Below are 27,289 nucleotides of genomic sequence, written 5' to 3'. Positions count from 1 at the left end.
AACTACACCCTTTTGTCAACTGCAACAACAGGTTGGCTATGACTCAAATCAACGAAAACATTCTGTAGGAATCAATTATCAAACGAAAGTCACCCCTGTGCATCTTATCATGATTTGAAAATACACCCCTTAACAGGGACATTTATAACTTAAATGCATTCATTTCCCCAGAGTTTGCTGTGTAAGTGACACACCACTGATCCTAGCTGAGTGACCTCAATTACTTAACCCCTAGCCTCCACTGAGTTGCGTGTAAAACAAAGAATAATCCTCACAAGATTTTGAGAGGTGAATGCATTATTGTTTCCGACATAGCGTTTCCAGGTAGAGATGCAATAAATACCAGTCCCATCGCCTCGCTCATCTCACCTGGAGGACAGAACCAGCCTCTGAGGCATCTCTGTGCACACTCACCTGTCTTCCCAGACCTGGCTGGAGAGAACGGTCTACATTAGTCTCCTGAAGAGGCAGGTACAAACTTACCACTAGGTGGCAGAAGCAAGATGCCAGTGACAGCTTCATTCTTCACACTGTAATTGGCTTGAACACTGTGATGAGAAGATAAATACAATGTTTAAAATGTACACGATTATGGTGTTCTTTCCAGACAGTTCCAGTCTGGTGATCATGGGTGGCACCCTGAGCAAAATCATTAGCCTCTGAGCCTCTTTTTTAGATGAGTGTGGAGGAGTAAGCTTTAATTTGTGAAACAGAACCAAATTTTCCTTTGGCAAACCCACTGCCTTGTCTTTCCAGGGACCTAGGTCTTGAGACCACTCTTGGCTGCTCCACACTTCCCCAAACCCTGGCTGGCCCAGGTATGACCCACCTAATGAAGAGGGATCAGAAAAGCCCACCTCCCAACCTTTCTTCTCTATCTCCCAAATCAGGACTGAAAGGTAATGTGTCACCTATGTTCCAGGTAACATGCACTGTAAATGAGCCTCTTCTGAAAACAATGCTTTAAGGAGGTGATGGCACTGGCTGCAATGCAGGTGGGGTTGCAAAGGGATGGGGACCTGTTAGCATCTCCCCATCACCTATGTCTGGTCCTGAGTATTCCTGGAGAGGCTACTTACTTTTTCTTTCTGGTATAATTGACAAATGACCCTCACCCGAAGCCTTAGTGACATCTGCCATGGTTCACCTGCCACCTGTTGGTGAGAAGGTTCACTTCCAAACAGTCCCTCACCTGTTAAACCACAGGTTCCCAACTCCTCAGATGCTTCAACACTGTCAGGGCATCTCTCAACCATTTCAAAAGCAAAATGTGAAACATCACCCTTTGAGAATGAAAGTCATAAAAATCATTTGTTTCCTGCCAGTGTGGAAATCATGACTAAAGATTTTGTAATGAAGCTACTAACTAGCTTAATGTATTACCACCAATCTGCTATATTCTGGTGGCTCCATTAATGATTCTGATGAATAGTGTCACACATCTGGGATGGTTCTGGTCATTTTAGTGACATCTTTCTGAAGCTTTTCCAAGGTGAATCAATACCAGACATAAAAGAAAACATCGGTTTTTTGTGAAGTATAGAAACAATGCGTTACCTTGTGTTCTTGAGTGAAACTAAATAGCGAGGTGGGTTTTAGGACATAATGGTCATATAAATTCCTAAGTGTCTATGTATTGGTCTCTGAATATAATCCAACTACTGGCATTTCACTCTTCCAAGAAAGGAAAAGCAAACGTTTTTTTCTTTTTTTTTAAAGGGCTGCATCTGTGGCATATGGAAGTTCCTGGGCTAGGGATCAAATTGGAGCTGCAGCTGCAGGCCTATACCACAGCCACAGCAATGTCGGATCTGAGCTGCATCTGTGACCTACACCCCAGCTCACGGCCATGCCAGGTCCTTAACTCACGGAGCAAGGCCAGAGATTGAATGCCCATCTTCATACAGAGTTCTTAACCTGCTGAGCCACAATGGGAACTCCGGAAGCGTGACTTTTTTTTTTTTTTTTGCCTTTTTTATGGCTGCACCCTCGGCATTCCCTGGCTAGGGGGCGAACTGGAGCTGTAGGCGTTGGCCTACACCACAGTCATAGCAATGAAAGATCTGAGCCTTGTTCTCAACTTACACCAGAGTTCACACCAACACTGGATCTATAACCCACTGAGTGAGGCCAGGGATCGAACCTGCATCCTCATGGATGACAGTCAGACTCATTTCTGCTGAGCCATGATGGGAACTCCAAGAGTGACCTCTTAATAGCAACTCTGAAACCAATAATGGCTCAGAATGAATGAAAAGGACCACAAGATAGATTTTTGTTTTTTTTCCTTCAGAGTTTATTCTGAGTTTTCATTTTTGGATAACCAAGCAGCTCTTTAAGGAGAATGCACAGAAGAGTCATTCTGGCACTTTTGGATAGTACATAAGATTTGTTTAATAGTCTCATTGAGTCTACTTGCTCAGCCCATATTCCATGTTTGGTGAGCAAGATCAGCCCATAGAATTCCAGAGTTAATACACAATCATATATACAAACAGCCAATCAAACCATAATGGTGGCTAGTGGCCAAAGGGATGGAGTAGGGAAGAGACTTGCTAAAGTGTCCTCTAGTCTATCTTAGCTAAACAGAATCCACGTCACACGTAAGAACGAGAGAGTACGCTGACTTGAGATGAGAATTCTGAGCACAAATGGACACTTGGCAGCATGCAGTTTAAAGAAAAGGGGTAACGTTGAATAACTTTATAAAATCCAGGCAGTTCAAGAAGTTAAGAACTAAAAACAAACAAAACGAGCAAAGTAAGGGACTGTCTGTTGTCACTGTAAAAAAGGCACTTGGCGTTAATGGGACCAGAATCGAAGGACTGGCAGCTGATAAAAAATTCAGTACGATTTCATTAAAAGGCTTGGATGTTAAGAGATGACACTCAGGAGGTCCTGAAAGGAGATACTGAAATAAACCACTGAGAAGCAGAACAGATGAAAATGAAGGAATAAAAATCCTTGCAACCGAATGTGTGTGTGTGTGTGTGTGTGTGTGTGTTTAAAAAAGCAAACTGGAAATGAAACCTAAGCAAAGCAAAAATCTTAGCAAAGTAAGACCACAGAGCATCGATGCATAGTTTTCCTTTGAGATAATGCATACCTCCAGACACTAAGTGCCAAGCGAATTTCTCAATAATCATTTCACAGGAGCATTACTGTGATAAAATGGATTCAAGCAATGCAAAAAGGAGTTTCATCTGTTCCCAGACCCTGGCGGAGAACTGAGGTTACCCATCAGAACCTAGTGACGTCACGTGCGGTTTTGCGGTGTCCCGGGAGTGGACACATCAAGTACGAGGGAAGGACAGGGGCATTCAGACACCACGGTTCAGCCATCTCCCTGGAGGCGACGCATTCTCCAACATCATCCCTTCTTCCGAGTGAGAGCTTGACCTCCTCTCCAACCCTGACACAGCAAACGGTGATGCAGAAAAAAGTCCCCTTTCCGCGACCGACCGACGTGGTGCACCTTCCTCCACAACCAGGTACACGCTTCTACGAAAGGATTTTTGGCAACTGCATGATACTCCCTGTCGGGTGGCGCCGCGGTCGCTCATTTAATGTTGAACGCCATCAGGGGCCTCTCCTCCCGTTTCTGCCACGGGCTCTTCTTGTCTTCGCCCTGGTCGTCGTCATCATCTTCGTCTTCCTCGTCCTCCTGAGCAGACCGCTTCGGGTCGGGGCTGGCCGGGGGCTCCGGGGGGACGCCCGAGGTTCGCTTCGTCGTCTCCTCCTGCAGGCTGGGCAGCTGGCCGCCGCTTCTCCGGCTGGAGCCGTCCAGCAGGCACCGCAGGGCACTGTCCTCGGGCGTCCCAACCGCGGGGCCGCCCTCGCCGCCGCTGCTCTGGTCCAGGTCCTCCAGGTACACGAGCTGCGTGTAGGCGGCGCCGCCGTCCGCGGCCCTCGGCTCTTTCTGCGGATGCTCCTGGACCGGAGGGTGGTTCTGCGGCAGAGACAAGGGGTCTCCTCTCGCCTTCCGGGCGGATTTTGGCTCATTCATATCCACGCCAGAATCCAAACTGGCGTCGTTGCTCCCGTTCCTCCCAGCTCTTTGGAGATCAATGTAGGAATGTCTGACGTGCGCGTTGGACCTGCCGTCCAGGGAGACGAACCACGCCCGTGGGTGTGGGAGGGGCTTCCCACCCCCAAGTTCCAGCAGCGCCTTTTCGGTCAGGAGCTGGACCTCGCTGTTCATCTGCGCCAAGGCCGCATCATTCAGGGAGGCCGGGATGGAGAGGGACTCGGACATGGCCGCGCTCTGCGGGGTCCACTCCCGGGTGCCCGCATCCTGCAGGTGCTGCTGCGAGATGGCCTGGCAGGACAAGGGCTGGGCTTGGATCTGAGAGGAGGGGTGTGGGAAGATCCCTGCGTGCGGGCTGGAGAGCTCGGCCTGCAGCCTTTCTATCTCGAGCTGCTGGTCGGCGGGAACCACCAGAGGCTGGCCCACGTAGGAATGGTCCCCTGGGAGTTTCATGTAATGAGCCGGGATGACCAAGGCAGGTAATACTTTCCTATAAACGCTGTCATTGACCTGGTCCACAGAGCTGCAGCAGATCAGCTGGCCCGGCCGCGGGAAAGAGGTAGGTCTTTCCAGGTGGTCCACCGATCGCGACATCATACATTCAGTGGGTCTGCGCTCCAGCAGCTGTTCTTTCTCCGGGGATGAAGGCGTGGGGTACATGTGTTCCTGAATGGCGAGCTTACTTCCTGCGGAAATGTGGTTAATGGGGGCCTGACCGTCTCTGTCCTGCTTTTCGAACAAAGGCTGTGAGAGCATGGCATTGTAACTCCTCCTGTAGTCAGTGCTGCCGGGGGACTCGCAGCCTTCCCTTTCCAGAGATTTCCTGGACTTTAAGGGGAAAATCTCCACCGACTTATGGTAGTCTTTGCCCAGCGTTCCACTCGGGGTCAGGTTATCAAAGGAGATCTGGCTTTTATCTTCCTCCTTGTGGGACAGGAGTTCCTCCCGAGAGCTGAATTCCTGGGAGGTGCTGTAGGAGAGCTTCAGCATGGGCGTGTGCAGGTCCGCCTCCCCGTTGGAAGACACCATTTCCAAATGGACTCCGCTCATCAGCTCCTTTGAGCCCGGGGCATCCGGGGGGCGGCCCTGGCTGGTGACGGACAGCGGCCCGGGGAATTCTGACTCCCGGCGAGAAAAGAGCAGGTTGATGTGTGACATGGACGTGGACTGATCCTTCTTGGAACTCTCCAGGGTGGCAGGAAGTTGCAGTTTTCTGTGGTGCTGCCGGGGTTTCAAGCATTTCCGCCTGCGATCAAAGATACAAACCTGAAGATTAAAGATTCTCAGAAGAGTGGAGTTTTAAGTCAAAATCTAATTCTCCATTCCCACAGGAAGAAACAAGACAAAACAACTTATTGGCAGCCAGAAGTCTTCTCACTCTACACCCTCAGCCTTATTTTTTTCATTTTTTTAAAAATTGCGGTATAGTTGATTTAAGTGTTGTGTTAATTCCTCCTGTACAGCAAAGTGAATCAGTTATTTATATCAATGTGGAAAAAGAAAAACGTATTTATAAATATGTACATTCTTTTTCATATTCTTTTCCATCATGGTTCATCACAGGATACTGAATATAGTTCCCCATGCGTTACAGTAGGACCCTGTTGCTCAGCCTTATTTTGATTCTGAGGGTTGCAATCCACAGCTTTTACCCCAAGTCCATCCGAATGACTCATTTAAAAGCAGCTGCCCCAGAGTCGACAATAAACATTCTTGCAAGCCTAACAGACGAGGCATCAAAATAAGAAGAATTCTGCTTTCTCCTTGAGCATATCATCTCTTAATTACCATTTAGGAGCATTCTGAACGAATCATGACAACTGTCAAACCTTTTTCTGCAGCTCCCCTTCTACCAATCATGATGCACTGTGTGCCTCACATGTCTGTCCTTTGTTTGCAACTTAAATGACAGATGTTTAGTTCTTAGATGCTTTTTCATGAGAAAAAAAGGACCTCATCTCAGAAAAAGAACTTCGTATCAATGCTTGTGCAAGAAATTCCAAATTAAGAAAAGACAGTGCCCCAGTGGTAAAACTTTACCTGCAATAATATAAAAGGAGACACAGCAAAACCAAAAGAATGAAAGCCATTCCTCCCAAGATGGCCAAAAGGAACACCGTGTGATACGTGGTGATGTCCTGGGTGACAACTGGACCTAGGAGGTCAGAAAAGGGCATTTCATGAAAACCTTGCAATAAAAAGAGGGATAATTTACTGAGAGTGTGATGTTATTCTTATTAGTGGCGGGCCAGATGCTAATACCCTTCAGATGATGTACCTGCAGCATCACCATAACGTCCCTCAATGAAAAGGACCACCACTGAGTACTCTGAACACTCAAATTCTATGTGCAGTGTCCAGGGTCTCTCCTTAACCGAGAAGAGAGCCACAATTCAGTACCATGTCCATCCTTCTGAATATGTAAACTTTTCTTTCTTTCTTTCTTTTTTGTCTTTTTGTCTTTTTAGGGCTGCACCCGTGGCATATGGAGGTTCCCAGGCTAGGGGTCCAATAGGAGCTATAGCCGCTGGCCTCCACCACAGCCACAGCAACATGGGATCCAAGGAGCATTTGCGACCTATACCGCAACACCGGATCCTTAACCCACTGAGCCACCAGGGAATTCCTGTACATGACTTTTTTTGGGGGGCGTGCCTGAGGCGTATGGAGTTCCTGGGCCAGGGATCAGATTCAAGCCATAGTTGCCATCTTTGTCACAGCTGCAGCGGTGCCAGATCCTTTAACCCACTGTGCTGGGCTAGGGATAGAACCTGCATCTTGTCGCTGCAGAGAGGCCCCTGATCCCATTGCGCCACAGTGGGAACTCCACAATATGTGACCTTTTAATAAAAGCAAACTGGATTCAGGATCATGCAATGAGTGGGACTCATCTACTCAGAGACATGGCCTGACAACCTAGGATTTTATGATCCTGTGGGAGGAAAAAAAAAAAATCACGAGGTTTTATTCTCACTTTCCCTGGGCAATGATTACTATGTAGAGAGCCCATGGCCTAAATGAATCAATTGAATAGTTAAATAAATGTACTATGACTTAAGAAAATAATCCACAGCTTATTACAGGGGTATCCAGGGTTTCTAAACTGCCTCCCGTTTTTAAAAATAAAAGCTTCCGGAGTTCCCATCATGGCGCAGTGGTTAACGAATCTGACTAGGAACCATGAGGTTGCAGGTTCGGTCCCTGCCCTTGCTCAGTGGGTTAATGATCTGGCGTTGCCGTGAGCTGTGGTGTAGGTTGCAGACGCGGCTCAGATCCTGCGTTGCTGTGGCTCTGGTGTAGGCTGGTGGCTATGGCTCCGATTCGACCCCTAGCCTGGGAACCTCCATATGCCACGGGAGTGGCCCAAGAAATAGCAAAAAGACAAAAAATAAAAAAATTAAAAAAAAATAAATAAAAGCTTCCTTTCTAGTATGTTTTCAAATTGGCCAACCTGATGTAGTCGCAGAACTCTCCAGAACTTAGAGACAAAGGTACAGAGGTAAACATATTTTCTTTGAATTTACATTGGGAAGAATCCCAAGATCCTGGTACTTTACTCACTCCTTATGTTCAACAGTATTAAGAATCTATCTTTTTCTTTCTTTCTTTCTGGGTGGCCAAAAAAAAAAAAAAAGAAAAAAAATTAGGGTTTTCTCTTTCATTCTCTAGTTAAGAAGAAAATATGGCTGTGAATTTTATAAAGATTTCCACTGGCAGAAGTTAAAATAATAAATTTTAAGTACTTAAAAGGATGGAGCTTCAGTTATGTGGAAATGATTTTATTTGGGGAACTCCTGCCAAGGCATTACCTATGTCTGTGGGATTTTCCCTATGTTTAAAAAAAAAAAAAAAAAAAAGCCTCTCTGAACAATTAAGGCTGTATATAGTTGTCAGTAATTTTTCCAGCTTTTGCAAATATTAACTCCCACTCCATTGAAATGATTTATAATTGGGAGATAAAGTGTTATCTTCTGAACTTAAATAATGACTCTATGTTCAAAAATCAGCAAGTCTCCTTGGGTTTAGCTAGCTTTTAAGAGATTTAGCTCCTTCCGAAGATTTTTAAAAAAATCTATCTCATAGAATATCAAAAATCAACCAATAAATGGGTGTTCATGGTGTTTAGTAATCACAATAATACCACTTTGACATAACATATAACCACATTCCTTCCCATCTTTTGGTGCTCTGCCAGAACACCCGGACACCAGTAAGTGCCCAAGTGTTACAATTTGGGGAGGTTTTCACTATTGCTGTCAATCTGCCTCTACCAACATTAAGATAGATTCTTAGGGAGTTCCCACTGTGGCTTAGTGGGTTAAGAACTCGACATAGTGCCTGTGGCCTCGCTCGGTAGGTTAAGGATCTGGCAATGCCATGAGCTTCGGCAGAGTTCTCAGATGTGGCTCAGGTTTGGCATTGCTGTGGCTGTGGTGCAGGGTGGCAGCTGTAGCTCTGATTGGACCCCTAGCCCAGAAACTTCCATATGGTGCAGGTGCGGCCCTAAAAAACAAACAAATTTTAGGGAGTTTGCCTGGTGGCAAAGAGGATTAAGAATCCGGTATTGTCACTGTAGTGGCTTGGATCGCTGCTGTGGCTCAAGGTCTGATTCCCAGTCTGAGAACTTTTAAATGCCGTGGGCATGGCCAAAGCCCCTTCCTGCCGCCAACACAAAAAGATTTTAGTCATATTTTGAAAAATACAAGTTAATTCACGTATCCTAAATGGAGAGGATTTTTTTTTTTTTTTTCCCCGCCCTTCGGTATATGGAGTTCCTGGGCCAGGGATTGGATCCAAACCACAGGTGCAACTTATACCAGATCCTTTAACCCACTGTGCCGGGCTGGGGATTGAACCTGCATCCTGGTGCTGCAGGATGCTACCAATCCTGGTGCACCACAGCAGGAACTCCTGAATCTTCTTTTAGATGCGAAACAACAGGCTTGCTGTGAAGCCTTTTACAAATGCCCAGTCAAGGTTTTGGCCCCAAGAAGCCTCCAAGGGTGAGTTCCTTTCCTCACGTGTTTTCTTACACGGGCCACAGCTGTTTCAGGAATTAGGGAGGAGATCCAGACCGCCTCTGTGGGCTTTGGATTAAGAATTCCCTACAGCAGCTGTCTGAGCAAAACAGAGATTCGAGACTATTTTCTATGCATTATTCTTATCCTCGATGGGAGACTTCCAACCAGAACTCCCCACCCCCACAAAACAGCTTCCTCTCATTGTTCGATTTTTTTCATACTTTCAACCATTTTTGAGGAAGATGTGATCTCCCTGCTGAAGACACTTTTTTTTTTTTTTTTTCTTTGTGTTTTTAGGTCCCCACTCATGGCACATGGACGTTCTCAGGCTAGGGGTCAAATTGGAGCTACGGCCACCGGCCTACATCACAGCCACGGCAACTCAGGATCTGAGCCATGTCTGTGACCTATTCCGCAGCTCACAGCAACACCGGATTCTCAACCCACTGAGCGAGGCCAGGGATTGAACCCCCGTCCACATGGATACTTAGTTGGGCTTGTTACTGCTAAGCCACCTTGGGAACTTTCCAAAGTACACTTAGCCTGAACCCTCAAAGGCATCAATCCCCATCCCTGCAGGTGTTGGGGATCCTGTTACCTGGGTTGGGGGGTGACATGGCTGCCACCCAGTACCCCAACTGAGGGGCAATGTAGGTCCACGTCAGCTGGCTGCCTTCCTGGTGCACAAGGCCGAGACCACTCTTCAGCCACGTTCCTGTGAAATGCAGAAAAACACTTCAGCCGGAGGCCTGCTCAACTCCTCTTTGAGGCTTAAAAGCACAGTCCAGATCACCTTAAGTGTCATGTTTACAACCCATTCGAGAGCCCAAGGGGTCAGGCTATCAGGGAGGGACTGCATTCTGCTTTCTGCAGAAATTCTTTTTTTTTTTTTTTTTTTTTTTTTTGGTCCTTTTAGGGCCACACCTGCGGCAGAGGGAAGTTTCCAGGCTAGGGGTCCAATCAGAGCTGCAACTGCCAGCCTACACCACAGCCACAGCAATACCAGATTTAAGCCAAGTCTGTGACCTACACCACAGCTCAAGCCAATGCCGGATCCTTAACTCACTGAGCAAGGCCAGGGATCAAACCTGCACCCTCATGGATACTAGTTGGGTTCATTTCCACTGAGCCACGATGCAAACTCCTCTGCAGGAATTCTTTTCCCTACCTTTCAGGAAAGAGTCGGACTATGTTCTTGGCCTTTCTGACTCAATTACTTTCAGCTCCTTTATCGCATGCACATCCCCGCTTCCAAACACGGAAAATGTTATAGCAGAAGCCTTTCCAGTTTACGACTATGCCATCTTGGCCGAGCTCCTCCAGAAGCCTCTGGAGTTTAGAAACAGAATCAAGGTACAGCCTGGAAACGGTTAGGGGGCGGGGAAAGAAGAGGGAAAACTCTGGCACTGTGGCTATGCTTCATCCTCCAGCAAATAAACGGATTTCCTCTCCGGAATCACAGACTGGTGACATCAGAGTTGCTTGGGGAAGTTTTAAAAATGCAATATACAGATTCCTTGGTTCCCTCTTATGGGCAGATTCTAACCCGTAACCCTGGCTTAGGTGAGTATTTTAAGAAGCTTCCTGTTGGCTCTAAGGTTGGGAGACACTAAGTAAGTCCAGGCTGGTGCTGTCTTTCCGTCACTACTTTAACTAGTCTTTAACATTAACGAGTACCCACTGTGAGCTGGCTGGTTACGGCTATGTGTTTTGTGTGTACGTTATCCATAGTTGTCACAACCACCCTCCCGAGTAGGACTTATTTTCCCCGTTTGGACAAGGACGCTGGAGATGGGTGAGACACGGCACTCTTCTGAGGCCTTGGGGTAGAGAACAGAGCAGGGCAGCCTAGGTCCGTCTGTCTGTCTGTCTTCAAGCCCAGTGCTATTTCTTCCACTCAGCCCTGCTGTGTGTCCTACAAAACTTGCCAGCCTTTGATAATCTTTTCACTTTGTAAGGTTTCCAGGAGCAGGCCGCATCGCCCAAGGGCCCATGCGGCTGTCACCTGTCTCGCCCGCAGAAAACTTTGCTTTGAGGCCCAGGAGGCAAGAGTGTGCTGACCTGGCCTCCCCATGGTGTGGGCGCACCCACCCGACCCACCAGCCCGGAGACACTGGGCACTCACATGGGGCTCCTCCTAGGATCACCAGCCCCCTGACAAGGCCACGTGGAATCCTGCCCACCCTGGGCCTCAATGCACCAGTTGTGCACCAAATATTCCCCCACCCCCATCTTTCCTAGGTATACACATCACCGAGGTGGCAAGAGTGGCTCACTCCCCTTGCAGGAAAGAAACAATACTTGGCACAGCTTCTAGGGCCTATGAGTTGCCATAGCAGCATTCAAATGTAGTAGGTGGCCCAGCAATGCTTCCCCAGCACATCCCCGCCCCCCCACTTCCCGGAGAGGCCAGGCGTCAGAAGGCGAGGTCTGATGCCCCCAACGCAACAGGCTGAATCATGGCTCTGGAGGATTTAGATTCAAGTTAGAGGAGACCATGACCGGGAGGGTTTCCAAAATGAGTCTAAGGACAAGGATGCTGAACGCAGGGTCATTGGCTGAGAGCATCCACCCAGAAATGGTTCAGCTGCTCGGAGCATCACTCACTCCAGGGGGCTGCTGAGGAAGGGAAGCAGAGGGCGTTTGACACATGCGGCTAAAGGGTTTCTGGGTTGGGTCAGGAAGTCTGCCTGGAGGCAGAGAACGGATTGTTTGCCACCACTTCCAGCTTCCCCTGGGGAAGCGGGGGAACCCACGCTGATTAGCTCATGACTAACACACCCCACCCCACTCCCACAGGAGCAGCCCTGCCAGGATCTCCTATCAGCCAGGAAGCGGCTTGCATTCTTTGGTTTGCAGTTTCCCCCAGATTAGATTCTTGAGTCACTGCTCTTCAAGGGGAGCGGATACCAGGATTAGGCTAAAGGACCCGGAGGAAAAGAGCTGGAGGCTCCGAGTCCTCATTTGTGCTGGTTCAAGGGCAAACCACCTACCTGGCCGACTACACTGCCTTGGCTTTTGACGCAGCCACAGTCCAAGTGGAAGTGGCCTTTTCAAACATCTCACAGTTAGCCTGTGGGCGAGCCTATTGGCTAGATAGACAGACAGACAGACACCCCCCCACCCACACCCACACCCAGCTAACAGGCCCCCAAGTCCAGCCTGTGATGCTGGTGGGAGCCAGAAAAGCCAGAAAAGCACCTACAAGCCGCTCTGGGAGTGCAGTGAGGGTGCCCCTGGGGTGGGCAGGGAAGGCTGGGGGTGAGCTGGGCTCTGGGGAACTGACAGGACTGTCACCTGGGGGGTGGGGCTGGGGGAGCAGAAAGGACAAGCATCCACAGAGGCACAGAAGATTCCCGGGGTGGGGGGAGGCCAGCGGGGCAGGAAGGAGGGAGCCTGGGAAGGGCTGGGCAGGGCTGGGCAGGGCTTCCAGTGCCAGGAGCAATGGGAGGCCACCGGCTTGTCCCTGGAGGCACAGAGGAGGCGAGGTCACGGCTGCTCTGACCCCCCACAGCCCGCCCCCGTTCTTCCTAGCTTGGCCCTCCCAACGCGTACCTGTCCTCACAACACATCCTCTGTGACTCTGCCCTCAACTGCTGTTCCTACCACACATGGCTTTCCTCTCTTCCAAAAATCTGCCCAACTTCACGATCAAGTCCTGCGTTTACTCCAAGTCCCTCCAGCATGCAGGGGTCTTCCACGGCTCAGGGACCCCAGGGCATGTTCCTCCATGATCCAATTTCCAGAAGCAAACCTTGCCTAAGTTGCTAACCTCCTATCTGATGCCCAACATCCTCTCTGCTGGTGTGAGCCCGAGTCCTCTGCTCCTTCTGTCTCCTCTGCACCCAGCATTATCCTTGGCATGGCAACACCATAGTATTGAGTGTGAGAGCCTGACATGCAAACCCCACCCCCCCAAATAACATCAGATGACCTTCCGTGCAAAGCTGGGTGTGTCTGGCAGGAAAGATCTCCTTCCGGAAGTGCAGCTAAGACGGGGAGCCCACTCCTTCAGACCAGAGGGAACAAGGCCAGCTTGGAACGGGGCCTTTCTTTTGGCCTCAGTTTTCTGTAAAAATGTATTCGTATTCAGTGAAGAAAGGGTGATTTCTTTATTTGGGATTCAGCAATCATGCTGTTGTTGGCAAACGCCATTTCCAAGCTTTCTGTGTTTTGTGGGAGGAAATTAGCTGTAGGGAACGCAAGAATTAATGAATTGTGTACTGGAAACATATGCCTCTCATTACTGCAATCCCGACAGTGTGGGAGGAGGAGGCTTTCCCACCTGAGAAGCCACACACATACGAGACTATTGTACTTGTGGCCGAGGAGCCCGTGCTGGGAATTGTCACCAGTGACTGCGGAGCAGGACAAACAGACATCTATAGAGCCTCTTTTGTTGAGGAAGTTATGTGACTGGTGCGCCTGTGGTCACGGTACAAAGAGCAGGCACGCCCCACCCCCGTGGGGCCTCAGTGCTGCTCAGACAGATGGGGAGGATCCAGGTTGCTCCTGCTTAGAAAACCCCAAGAGCATCTACAGAACACAAACAGACTCACAGACATGGAGAGCAGACGTGTGGTTGCCAAGGGGGAGGGGAGAGGGAGTGGCATAGACAGACAGGGAGACTGGGGTTAGTAGGTGCAAACTATTCCATTTAGAATAGATAAGCAGGAGTTCCCGATGTGGCTCAGTGGTTAACGAATCCGACTGGGAACCATGAGGTTTTGGGTTCGATCCCTGGCCTCGCTCAGTGGGTTAAGGATCCGGCGTTGCCATGAGCTGTGGTGTAGGTTGCAGACACGGCTCAGATCCCACGTTGCTGTGGCTCTGGTGTAGGCCGGTGGCTACAGCTCCGATTGGACCCCTAGCCTGGGAACCTTCATATGCCATGGGAGCGGCCCAAGAAATGGCAGGGAAAAAAAAAAAAAAGAGTAGATAAGCAATGAGGTCCTGCTGTACAGCACAGGGAACCCTATCCAATCACCTGTGGCAGAACTTGAAGGAAGATGATAGGAGAAAAAGAATGTATACACATGTATGGCTGGGTCACTCTGCTGTTCTGCAGAAATTGACACAACATTATCAATACACTATTCTTTATTAATTTATTTGACTTTTTAGGGTCGCTCCCACGGTATATGGAGGTTCCCAGGCCAGGGGCCAAATTGGAGCTGTAGCCACTGGCCTACACCACAGCCACAGCAACGCAGGATCTGAGCCATGTCTGCAATCCATACCGCAGCTCATGGCAATGCCGGATCCTTAACCCACTGAGTGAGACCCAATGCCAGGGATTGAACCTGCATCCTCATGGATGCTAATCAGATTCATTTCCGCTGAGCCACAACAGGAACTCCAATACACTACACCTTAATAAAAAAAATTACAGAAAAGAAACCCCCAAGTGCAAGGCCTCTTGCTTGCTCTCCAGTCCTCCCACCTGCCTCCTGGGAGGGGCCGGCCTCTGGAGCCGCCTGGGTCAGCACAACTGCCTGCAGGGTTCTCCAGGTTCAGCTCGTCTCCTCTGTGGACCAGATACTCGGGCAGCCCCTAAGGTCATAAAAGCATAGCAGGGCTTCCTGCTGACTCTCTCAGGCTCCTCTTCAGGAGCGGGCAGTCCAGGCAGTGGTGGGACATGCTGAGTCTCCAGGTGGATCACCTTGTGCAGGTGTCCAGGCAGTAGGACCCGGCTCAGCCAGGTGGCCGCCTTCAGGCATGGCTGCTGCTGCCCAGGGAGGGTGGCTGGCTGTGAAGTGGGTGTGTCAGGGGCAGGCAGGCTGGTGGCCGCATGTGTATCTGTGCCCAGTGGAGCCCTGACATGTGTCTGTGACTGGAACTGTGCGTGTATGAGGTTGGAAAGTGGTCCCTCTGGCATCTCCGGGGAAGGGAATTCCGCAGTACTGAAATTTCTAGATCGTCAGTTTTCAAATGGTTTTAAAAGCATTTGAACTCTTTTCTCTTTATTATTTTTTCTTTTTGGCTGTGCCCGCAGCATGCAGAAGCTCCCAAGGCAGGGATTGAAGCTGTGCCACAGTAGTGACAACACCAGATCCTTAACCCACTGAGCCACCAGGGAACTCCAGAACTCTTTCTCTTTAATAGAATCTTTTTTTTTTTTTCTGACTGAAATCTTATTACATTGTTCTGTCAATTTCGCCATACAGCAAAGTAGAATCTTTATATTAAGGTGTGAAAATATAAGACAGATAAAAGAGAAGCTTCTCTGAGAACAGGTGAAGACAACCCCCCATCCCCACCCTGTATCCCCCAGGATATTTCCTGAACATGGTTTAGAAGCTTTTCTTCTATAAAACTGGGGCTGTATTTGCCAAAGTTTGAAAAGGCAGTTTCATATGATTCTACAAAGTATCATTTATTTCCTGCCTTATAAAGTCAAATACGATTTTTCACGATAATTCAGGGTCATGACTATGATCAAAGGATGCTTGTCCTAAAACACTGATGCCCTTAGGTCCCCTACTGAGGAACAAAGTTGTTTGCTCTTATTATTTTTATTTTTTATTTTTTGGCTGTGCCCATGGCATGCCTAAGTTCCCCTGGCCAAGAATCAAACCCGTGCCACTACGGTGACCTGAGCCACTGCAGTGACGATGCCAGATCTTTAACCTGCTGAGGCACTAGGGGACTGCGGTTTGCTTTGGGACTAAACTCTCCCACCCACAGCCACGTTTTTGTCTCCTTTCCCCTCCTCCCTCCTATCCCTTCTCCTCCCTGCCCCGTGCCCCTCCCTTCTTGCTTATCAGTGTTTTTATGAGAGGAATTTCTGCTTCCTCACCACCAACAAGCCCCAATGCCCCACCAGGAGCATCTACTATTGCAAACAGATAACCCACCATGTGAAGACTATGTCTAGAAGAAAGTCCACAGGCGGCCTTGGGAGGCACAAAACCAGACATGGAACAAGAGTCTTAATGCAAGCTCAGCATTTTGTTTTCTGATCACATACCCTCAAATCAGTTGAGTTATTCTTTAGAGTGAAATCTCGCACAATGGAAAGATTCTGAGATGCTTCAAGAAGAACTACTTTGTTGAAAAACTGTCCTCATCTTTTGAGAGAGAGTTAGTTATGTATTTGGCTGGTAAGGTTCATTGTGGGGATAAAGCGCCGTGAGGGCTTAACCTGGACCTTCCGCTGAACCCCAGGGATGATGACACAAAGACTGACAGGCTGAAAAAGACACGCCTTATGCTCACCTGTAAGATCTGACAGGGTCTCTTAGAAATCACAAGGGTGCTTCTTTCTCACTTGGAATGAAAGCAAGCAGGAACGAAGCCAGCTTTTATTTGCAAAACATAAAGAAACGTGAGTTCAAAATGTAAACAAATGGCTCTTAAAAGGGAAAACCAGCGCCACTACAGTGACCTGAGCCACTGCAGTGACGATGCCAGATCTTTAACCTGCTGAGCCACTAGGGGACTGCAGTTTGCTTGGAGACTAAATACTCCCACACAACATGAAAAAGGGTTGAAACTATAATGTCTAATTTGAATATGACCTACATAAGGCTCAGGTTGACTTTGCCTTCCCTGCCTGGCCCACTCTCTCTGCCCGCAAGCCCCTATTTGAGCAGCCATGCGTGCTCATCTCAGCATTTGCAGAAAAACCTGTTATGATAAGCACTACTGATTTTGAAAAGGAAATGATAAGTGAAAACCCACACTTTTAACAGATGACACATTGAAGCTGGCATCTTGCACCTTAGTCAACACACAGAGAAATGTCATGGCTCTTATACTGGGAACTGTGACCGTGTTACACCTCAGGACACCAAGCAGGTGAAGTCCAGCATGGGAGTTCCCACTGTGGCTCAACGGGCTTGGCAGCGTCTCTGCAGTACCGGGGTGCAAGTTTGATCCCCAGCCCAGTGCAGTGGACCAGCATGATCGAGGGCCGACTGACCACATCAACGACTTGTCTGGTTTAAGCTGACCCCGCATGTGAACCCCAGCCTGCCACTTTCTAGCTGTGTGACCTGAGGACACGTGAGGATGGCCCAGCTGAGGAAGAGAAGGTCCTGGTGGTCTGCCAGCGCCACGGGTACAGTCCTGGAGCTGCTGCTTCGCACTTCCTTTGTCACAGAAACAATAAATGGCCTCATCACTTAGGCACCTGTCGCTGAGAACTGTGCAGCGTGGAACGTGTTACCTCGTGCAATTAACATATCCTGATATATGTTTCCTGAAAACGGCTACACTGAGTTCTACTAGGTCCAAAATCAGAGCCTTGAAGAAATTCCACAGCCACTTGGAAAGCCCATCTCAAAAAAGTTCTATTGCGTAAAAGGTGAATATTTTAAGAAAGACAAAAAAAAAAAAAAGGTGACTATTCACCCTGTGAAACAGAGCCATGACTTTTCCTTTTTTTGGTCTTTTTAGGAGGGCTGAACTTGTGGCATACGGAAGTTCCTGGGCTAGGGGTTGAATCAGAGCTGCTGCTGAGGCCTATGCCACAGCCACAGCCACAGCAATGTGGGATCCAAGTCGCATCTGTGACCTGTGCTGCAGCTTGTGGCAATGTGGGATCCTTAACCCACTGAGCCACAGTGGGAACTCCGAAAGAAAGCCATTTCTGTCCCGACTGTTTTATGGCTCACTGTGAAATATTTGGGAATACTCATGGTCAGAGGTAACATACAAACAAGTTCAGGGCACAGGCGTGAACTTGGAGAGTAGGAATCCCTGCTGTTCTGTCCCTCAGCTGTTGGTTTTGGCCAATGACTGTCCCCTCACTTGGGCTGTGCTGACTCTTGCCGAATAATCGGGGTGGTGTGGGCATTAACTTACTGGAGGGCAGTCTTCTTAAGAGGTATGTACCTCTCAGATCCATGGCTAGTGCTTCTTATTATTATTGCTACTTATAATCATATGGCCTCCCCAGTTTCCCAAATATGCTGGAGTTCTCTAGAAATGTATTTTTCTTCCAGCTGTATAATTAGAAGTGTCAAGATCTGAGTCTATTTTATTGCACGCTTTAACAACATTTTAGTGGGACAAAGATCACTTATGAAAATCCATCAGCCCTTACGTCACTTTCACCTACTGACAGTGTCTATTTTTATGACATTGTGGAGTAGCCTTTTTTCCCCAAGTTAAAGTCTCTGCCTTTGGATAGTTATGTGCCCTTTTTTGGAATGATTTTTCCATGAAATCTGTGGGGAGGACACGTTCCTTGCTAATTATATCACAGAGTATTTACCTGGTGGTCAATTATCTAACCGTTCTTGTGGAAAGCAATGGAGCTGAAGAGTGAAAGTTCATGTTCAGATGGCTGGATTCCTGTAGCTTTGGGCAAGTACATTTCAGGACCAGTTTCAACAAGAATGAAATTAAGGGCAACTCACTATAACCCACGACCTTCTGGGTAAAGCATCAAATCAGAGATATATTGAATTATTAGAAATTAAAACAAGAAATCAATCTGCATTCAGCTACAACATGTTCCCTGCATATTTTAGGGTAATTTTTGAGAAATGGATTCTTAAAAATAAATTTAATCTAAGCAACTGATTTCCGCCCATCTTTCAGCTTCAGCTGAGCTATCACAAGACTTACTGAAACAAATTTTAGGAGTGAGCAGTAATGGGAAACCATAAAGCTTCTGGCAGAGTTAGACAACGCCTATGCCTTAAATAGGTGGCCAGAAGTATTAGGATGCATAATAGCATTAATAAAATTTAACGAGACAATTCTGAATTTACAATAGGTATATATACATTTCCAGAAAAGAGTATCAGAGGGCGGGCTAATTAAGCCCACATGGAGAGAATTTTTTTTCCTTATCCACTAGTCCCAACATCCATCTTGCAATTATACACCAGGAGGGGTTGGGCGGAGGACACAGACCAGGACCGTGGGAGGCACAGCCACTAATCCCCGGCATTAGAAAACTCATTCAGAATGAAGGGGGGGGGGCGTAACAGAGAGGGCGGTAAGGTGCTCTTAACCAGCGCCTGTGAAAGAGCTCGTGACAGTGCAGATCTTGCGAAGAGGCAGATTCTGATTCGGTGGGTTGGGAACAAAGCGTGCGACCCTGACAGTCTAACCAGCTCCCTGTCCAGGAGCACCCTCGGAGCAGCAAAGCGCCACATCACTTGTACTTTGGGGGCTGTGGTAATCTTTTCCGAAAGCCCGAATACCATTTTCCCACAAGGTGGCTGGGATGCAGCAACTGGGTGGCTGGTACTTGAAGCCACTTGGGAAATGTTTGTAGTATATTTCAGAAATAATCTAGTCACTTGGCAGTCTACTGACCGGGAGTTGACAAGCATCTGAATTTGCTCCAGATGCTGCCAGGCTTGAAGGGGCGATCACTCTCAGTTTACTGGCTGCTGGGGGTGCAGCCAAGTTGATTACAATCTTTTTTATTTTTATTTTTGTTTTTAGGGCTGCACCTGTGGCATATGGAAGTTCCTAGGCTAGAGGTGGAACTGGAGCTGCAGCCACAGCCACAGCGACTCGGGATCCCAGCTGCATCTGCAACCTACACTAAAGCTAGTGGCAACACCAGATCCTTAAGCCACAGAACACAGTCAGGGATTGAACCTGCATCCTCATGGATACTAGTTGGGTTCTTAACCCGCTGAGCCACAACAGGAACTCCTGGTTCCCATCGTAAGACCTTGGTGTAGACCATTTTTTTTTTCCACCCAGAATGTTCTGCCCCTAAGACGTTCCCAAGTTACGCTCTAGATATCTTTGGGATCTCAGCTCAAAGATCACTCTTCCAAAGGCTCTCGGACACCCCCCTCCTCAATTATCTTACAGCCTTTACGCCAGTGAAGTTAACTAGATCTTCGCCTGTCTCCTCCATTTGGAACAAAAACCTCACAATTACAGGGACTTTCCCTGACCTTTTTTTTTTTTTTTTTGGTCATTGCTTTTTCCCAAGAGCCTCGTAACGGAGTAAACTATGGCACAAAGAACATGTTCCCTATCTCTTTGCTGAAAGGAGTGAATTGTTCAGATTTTAAAAAGAGAAGCCAAGAACAGAATTCCACGGGACATCTTTCCCTTTTTAAATGTTGGCAGTAAATTAAAACACAACAAACAAACAAATGCCCCCAAATCAACTTCATGGGCCAAACAAAACACATCTGGGAGTGGGTTGTTGCTGGGCATCCCCAGATCCAGTCCATTAGCCCATTAAGCCACATTAAGTCTTGGCAGAGACGCAGGAATGCACACAAATCTGAATATTCTAGAACAGGGAGGCGACTGGAAGCCTGGAGGAACTCGTGTTTTGCACCTCCTCGTCTCCATTCCCAGGACACTGTGCGTGGGCGCCAGGCATTTACTTTCCTGGGCTACACCTCACCTTCTTTCTGATTAACCTACCCCACCCCGTCACCTCCAGGGTTGCTTTGAGAACAGGGGTGAAAAATGTTGGTCTATGGTCATTACCTGTTTTGCTAATGGATAAGCTCAGCAGAGAATGAATAGATTTAAAAAAAGTGCTTTCCCCAAACAATTATATTTTTCTTCCCTTTCCACTTAGGTGTACTTCACACTGCACATGTGAAATGGCCCGAGTGCCACGTACAACTCGCCACGGGCCGGAATGCAGCGGTGGCAAGCCTACTTTTGCAGAAACTGCTACCAAAAGCACAGCCTGTGTTGTGTGGGCTGGCTTTGTTTGATGTGTGTGTTCTGTGTACACCTGTGCATGTGTGTGTGCATGCAACTAATCTTAAAAGGAGTGGTTCAAGAGAAGGGTTGCAAAAGGAACCAAGATATTAAGTACTCAATCCATGCCTGGCCATGTGCTAGGCATCCATGACCTCTCAAGTCAAGTTATAAAGTAACACCCATTCTGAAGTTGAAGAGTCATTGGGAAATAGGGAGATGACAATGACATTCAAAATATGGGACAACTGCTAGAGGCTCAGACTGGATGTCCAGGTACACCAGCAACGAGGCTGGGTATTCAATTTAAAGTCCTTGAGGTTTCATTGTACCTGCTCTTTCCCCTTATGTCATGCTTGGCTCAAAATGTACAATGCTTGGCTCAAAATATGGGCTGAATAAGAGCAATGAGGGTTATAATCACGGCTCAGGCAGAGCACGATACCCAGTACCAGGCCCTGTTGTAAGGGCTCCCCATTCATAGCAATTCCACGAGCAGGGATGCAAGCTGTTATTCCTGTTTTATAGATGAGAAAACGGAGGCCCTGAGAAGTTAAAGGACTTGCTCAAGATCAAGACAGGCCAGGGCTTCCCATGTTGCTGTGGCTCTGGCGTAGGCCGGTGGCCAAGGCTCCAATTAGATCCCTAGCCTGCGAATCTCCATATGCCATGGAAGTGGCCCTAGAAAAGACAAAAAGACCAAAAAAAAAAAGGGGGGGGCTTATGTCCAGGCTATCTCAACTGCTGGCCTACAGGCTGCCTGTATTCCATACACTCCTGCCAATGCTGTATAACCAGGGCAACACTCAAACTGATCAAAAATAACCTTACTTGTGCTGTACAGTAGGACGTCATTGTTCAACCATTCAAAATGTAAGAGTTTGCATCTATTAAGCCCAAATTCCCCATCCATCCCTCTCCCTCCCCCTCCCCCTTGGCCACCACAAGTCTGTTCTCTACGTCTGTGATTCTGCACAGGGAACTACATCCAGTCTCTTGGGAGAGAACATGATGGAAGATAATATGAAAAAAAGTATATACATAAAATTGGATATATATATATATATATATTTATATCTGGATCACTTGCTGTACAGCAGAAGTTGGCACCACATTGTAAATCAACTATATTTAATAAATAAATAATTTTACCTTTTAGTTACTTGATGACAATGGAAGTCATGGAAAACAGAAGACATTTTAACAATGCTTGGTTTCAAAATAAATTATGGCAGTTTGCCTTTCTAATTGTTTTTCACCCAGGCTGATATTCGAATGAGCATGTTCGATGCAGTACTGCACATCCAGGCCAGCAGCAGCACACCCAGAAGGCTCGGAGGCTTCCAGGTGACGGGGAAGCCAGCAGGAGGTTACACACTCGCCACAGATAATCCACAAAGTGAACGTTCCGTAAGTGGTAATTAAGGGCTGACCATAACATAAGACATTTTCTTTCAGGAGAAACATATTGATCTATACTCTTCAAGGCCACAAAGTGGGCAGCCGTCATTGGTAAGGTCTGCCCCAAATTGTTTCCGTTCAACTCAAGCACGGGAAGTTCTCATTCTCTATCAAATGACCCTTTAGCAAAATTAAGTCTTTAAGAATAGGGTTTTCAGGAGTTCCCGCTATGGTGCAACAAGATCAGGAGCGTCTCTGCAGCGCCAGGTTGCAGGTTCAATCCCTGGCCTTGGCACAGTGGATTAAGGATCCAGTGTTGTTGCAGCTGCAGTTTAGGTCACAACTGTAGCTCGGATCTGATCCCTGGCCGGGTAACTCCATATGCCGTGGGGTGGCCCCAAAAGAAAGAGAATAGAGTTTCAAAAGAGAAGTGGCCCTGAACCACAACTGCAATATAGCTGGTAGTGGTATTCTTTTCTGAGAATTCTCATTTTGTTTATTTTCGTGTGGGGGAGTGGCTAGGAACACAAAAGCCTTAACAATTTTTAGGAATGGACTGACATTATAAGAGTGTTTTTTGAGTTGCTAGGCAACATCTGCAAACAAATGTCCCTGTTCTGAGATCACTCTGCCTTCGGTCTCCCCACGGGCAGTGCACGTGTCCTGTGGCCTGACTCTGTTCTGTTCAGTCAACGGGAGAACACCCCAACTGCGATGCCAACGGTCTGTAGTAGTCAGATGATACCAATATGTGCTTCCAAAACAGATCATAGTTTGTTGGCCACCTGGAGCTAAGATCTGTGGCCAAAATTTCGCTAGACTGGAATCATTTATCCAAATTAAGTCCTACCCCTTCCGGGTTCTTTTCTATCTGTTACATCACTTCATTCAGCTTTCTTTGCAGGTAAATTACTTCCCTCCCCATATATCAAAGAGAAGCCTGATTCACTTTTATGGGCATTTTTTTTTTTTTTTTTGGTCTTTTTAGGGTTGCACCACCCACAACATATGGAAGTTCCCAGGCTAGGAGTCGAATCGGAGCTGCGTAGGATCTGAGCCGTGTCTGCAACTTACACCACAGCTCACAGCAATGCTGGATCCTTAACCCACTGAGCGAGGCCAGGGATAGAAACTGGGTCCTCATGAATACTAGTCAGATTTGTTTCTGCTGAGCCAAGACAGAACTCCTTATGGGCAATTTTAACATCTGGGAACATAGAGACTCTTTTCCTAAGAATTATTTCTTTGTTTCTAAGAAATCGTCTTCATCCTGAGAAGACCGATTTCAGATCATCTTTCTTAAAGATATATTGACATTACACTTTGACAGGTAAGTCTGCTTCCTTGTTTGATTCCCTTAACTATTGAGTCTATTCTTTCTTTTCTTTTTACGGCAGCACCTGCAGCATATGGAAGTTCCTGGGCTAGGGGTTGGATTGGAGCTGCAGCTGCCACCTACATCACAGCCAGAGCAACGCCAGAATCAAGCTGAATCTGCAATCTACACCACAGCTTGCGGCAACTCTGGATCCTTAACCCATTGAGCGAGCCCAGGGATCAAACCTGAATCCTCATGGATACTAGCCAGTTCATAACCCGATGAGCCACAAAGGGAACTCCAAGTCTGATCTTTTGGAAAAAATAAATAAATTAAAGATGGTTCTAAAATTAATACCACACATGTAAACATACACGTAATGGTTAGAAACACGAACTCCCTTCTCTTGCTCTAACTTTTGCCCAGCCGATGCAATATAGTTCATTCTTGTAATTCAATCACTACACTTCCATATGCAATATGTCACCTCCTACTTAGACACCTGGCTCATGGCATATAGAGAAAAGGACACCCCAGGGATTCTATGTTCATTTTCTTAAAGTTAGAAATAGAATTTAGTGCTTTCAATACTCCCATCCCTTTCTCTCCTTGAAAAACATTGAAATGGAACAAAAATTTTAGAACTATATTTGAAATCATGCTCCACCATCAAGGGCAGGCTGGCCATGACTTATCTAAAAGGACTAGTTCAATGAGCATCGGCGTGAGGCTCATCATCTATGCGGAGACAAACTCACTAGAGGCCAGTTGTGAGCAGGTATGCCTGAGTGTCTGATGCGAATGCACCATACACGATAAGAAGCTGGTTCAGTAACCACCATTTCTATAGCAACGCACACCGCTCTGCAGGCTGTGATTTAGGAAGGCAGTTAAAACTGGATTCTATCACATAGCTTCCCTTGGAATCTGCTTTTGTTTCAGTCATCTCAGTAGAATGAGAGTGTTCAAACCAAGTCACAGCAGAAACTTACCACACAGAGCAACTTGAATCGTCATTTCTCTGCCACTCAAGGTCAGTTGGTCACTTTCAATTCAAACCACTGACCTGGTTTGTTTATTCATAAGTGACGCATCCCCAGGGCACCAAGTCAGATTGTAGTCTGATCACTCGGAACATGGGACAGCCATCTGCTGTCCCAGTTACAGGCTACAGAGGGTAAATGCCTGTATAGAAGTGAGCCGATATCTCATCTCTTATTGTCCAGAAAGCCTCAGCTAAGATGCTGTTACCATGACCCACAAAACTGCATTTGCCAGACTGGGGAAGGAAAGCTGCTTCTTTCAAAGGTCAAGGTCAAACTGGTCCTTGAACATGACCAGTAAAATCACTTTATCCCATCCCCTTAGACAGACCTGGACATCCAGAACACAGGCTTCAGCATTGTATTACTTTTCAAAAGACAGAGTACCATTAGAAGATTTTTTTTTTTTTTTTTTGCTTTTTAGGGCTGCATGTGCAGCAAATGGAGGTTCCCAGGCTAGGGGTCGAATCGGAGCTGCAGCTGCCAGCCTACACCACAGCCACAGCAACGCAGGATCCGAGCTGAGTCTGCAACCTATACCACAGCTAACGGCAGCACTGGATCCTCAACCCACTGAGTGAGGCCAGGGATCGAACCTGCATCTTCCTGGATACTAGTCCGGTTCATTACCACTGAACCATAACAGGAACTCTCTAGAAGATCTTAAATTAAAGAAATCTGCTAATTCCTCAAAAGAAAATACTTAAAGTCACTAACTAGAGTCCTCCTTCGCCCCACAAATGAAGTGGCATTTTAACATGGTAGCTTCAGCGCTGCCCATAAATGCAGCACAAATTTTGATTCTAATATGTGCAAATCAGGCTTCTTAAAAATACCATTTTTCTGAGAGCACACACCATAATCAGCCAATTCCTACTGTTGACAAAACCAACTTTACTTATGTTCTAGAAGAGTGTTACTCTATTAGGTCACCCTCAGATGAATACTTGGGTTAAAATATGGAGATGTTAACTTTTCTAATGAGAAATTCTTTGTCTGTTTAAAAAAAAGATAACTGTGGCCATTAAAAAAAAAAAGAAAAAAAACCTGTGATAAATGGTAGCATCAAATGCTGACCACAGTCAGTCTATAGCACCCAATAAAAATGTATTTAGGGATGTTTATATTTCATAAACTTTTTTTCTTTTTTGGCCACCCCATGGCATATGAAATTCCTGGGACAGGGATCAGATCTGAGCCACAGCTGCAACCTATGCAGTGGATCCTGCAGCGCTGGATCCACTGTACTGGCTGGGGATCGACCTGCTTCCTGGCGCTGTAGAGATGCTGTAATCCCACTGTGTCACACTGGAAACTGCTATTTCATATAATTTTCACATGTCATAAGCGATATTTTGATTTTTCTTCAAACATCGAAAAATGTAAAAACCATTCTTAGCTTTCTGGCCACAGTTTGCCTACTCTTAATTAGATAAAAAATTCTTAATGGATTCACAAATTGTTATTCCTGGCTGTTAAAAACTTTGAAATTGAAATTACTTTGACTTACCTCAAAAACAGAACATTTAAAGTGTTCAACTGGTTTGAAGTGATTATTATATTTGAATTAATCATAAATAGCAGATAGTAAGTAGTGCTACACGCTTATGATGTGTTCCTATATTTTCCTGATTCTATAATATACTCTTGGAACTTTTCATTTAACTGCAATAATTTTTTTGGTCATGCCCACAGTATGAAGAAGTTCCCAGGCCAGGGATCGAATCCACGCTATGGCACTGATCTGAGCCACAGCAGTGACAACACCAGATCCTTAACCTGCTGTGCAACCAGGGAACTCTTAATTGCAATCATTTAATTTCTACTTAAATAATGATATTATTGATTATAGTAAAAACAAACCCTTATGAAATATGAAGACATCTATTGAGTTTAGTAAGTTAAAGAACATATGCTTCCTCTGAAATGTCCATCCAATCTGAAAGTTTTCAGAAAACATATTTTAATTCATTGGACCATTTTTGAATGACTAGCCAAACGTTGGCTTTTCTCTGCACGCATCCAATCTGTTAGAGCTAGAAATTTGGCAGTTACATGTTTCACTGTAGATACTAAGTTAAAAAGACCATTTAAACGGAAACACATTAACTACACAATGAAGATTCTCAATGATAAAAGGCTTAAGGCCATGTGGATTCTTTCCAGAGAGGAAGTAGAAAATTAGATAACTTACATTTTGGAGGTTTCACAACAAGGCACATTTCTTTGTTTTCACTGATGTCTATTAGTGTATGAATTTCTTTTTGCTCTTGTAATAAATTACCATAACTGTGGCATAAAACCACACATATTTATTCTCTTATTGCTCTAGAGGTCACAGGCCAAAATCAGTATCAGATGGGCTGCTTCCTTCTGGAGGGAGAACCCATTTCCATGCCTTTTCCAGCTCCTCCTGCTGCCGTCTTTCCTTGGCTTGTGGTCCCTTCCCCCATTTTCAAACTCCCATTTCTGCCTCTGTCACTGCGTTGCCACCTCCTCCGACTCTGATTCCAGCTGCTTCTCCCCATAAGGACCACTGTGATTCCAGTGGGCCCCCGAGGATAATCCAGGGGAAGTTACCCACTTCAAGATTCTTAACTGAGTCACATTTGCAAAGTCCCTTCATCAGATAAGGTCAGAGTCACAGGGTCCAGGGATTAGGATGTGGAGATATGCAGGGTGGGGGGAGCATTATTCAGCCTGCCAGAGACAGCAGAATTTTGTAAAAATAAACTTCTGTTGTTTGAGGGCTGTAGACAAAATAAACTAAGGTGATCAGGGATGCTGCTGCTACAGACCTGTGCCATTTCATTAGGACAATGCTGGGTATGAC

General features: G+C 46.7%; 1 protein-coding gene across 2 annotated transcripts in view; it reads right to left on the bottom strand.

The window, feature by feature from the left end:
- FAM171A1 (family with sequence similarity 171 member A1) overlaps positions 2,273-27,289 on the bottom strand; it is a 151,313-nt gene continuing 126,296 nt past the window's right edge. For both annotated transcript variants that reach the window (XM_003130736.6, XM_021064835.1), the window contains 3 exons: positions 9,647-9,763; positions 6,068-6,182; positions 2,273-5,273 (listed from right to left, as the gene is read on the bottom strand). In XM_003130736.6, coding sequence (XP_003130784.4) covers positions 3,560-5,273; positions 6,068-6,182; positions 9,647-9,763 — 1,946 coding nt within the window. In that variant the 3' untranslated portion in view covers positions 2,273-3,559. The remainder of the gene's footprint in view (positions 5,274-6,067; positions 6,183-9,646; positions 9,764-27,289) is intronic.

The sequence above is a fragment of the Sus scrofa genome, chromosome 10 (genome assembly GCF_000003025.6).
Source record: "Sus scrofa isolate TJ Tabasco breed Duroc chromosome 10, Sscrofa11.1, whole genome shotgun sequence".
Taxonomy (NCBI): Eukaryota; Metazoa; Chordata; class Mammalia; order Artiodactyla; family Suidae; genus Sus; species Sus scrofa.
Note: the sequence above shows the minus strand (reverse complement) of the source record. Positions and strands in the feature narration are given on the sequence as shown.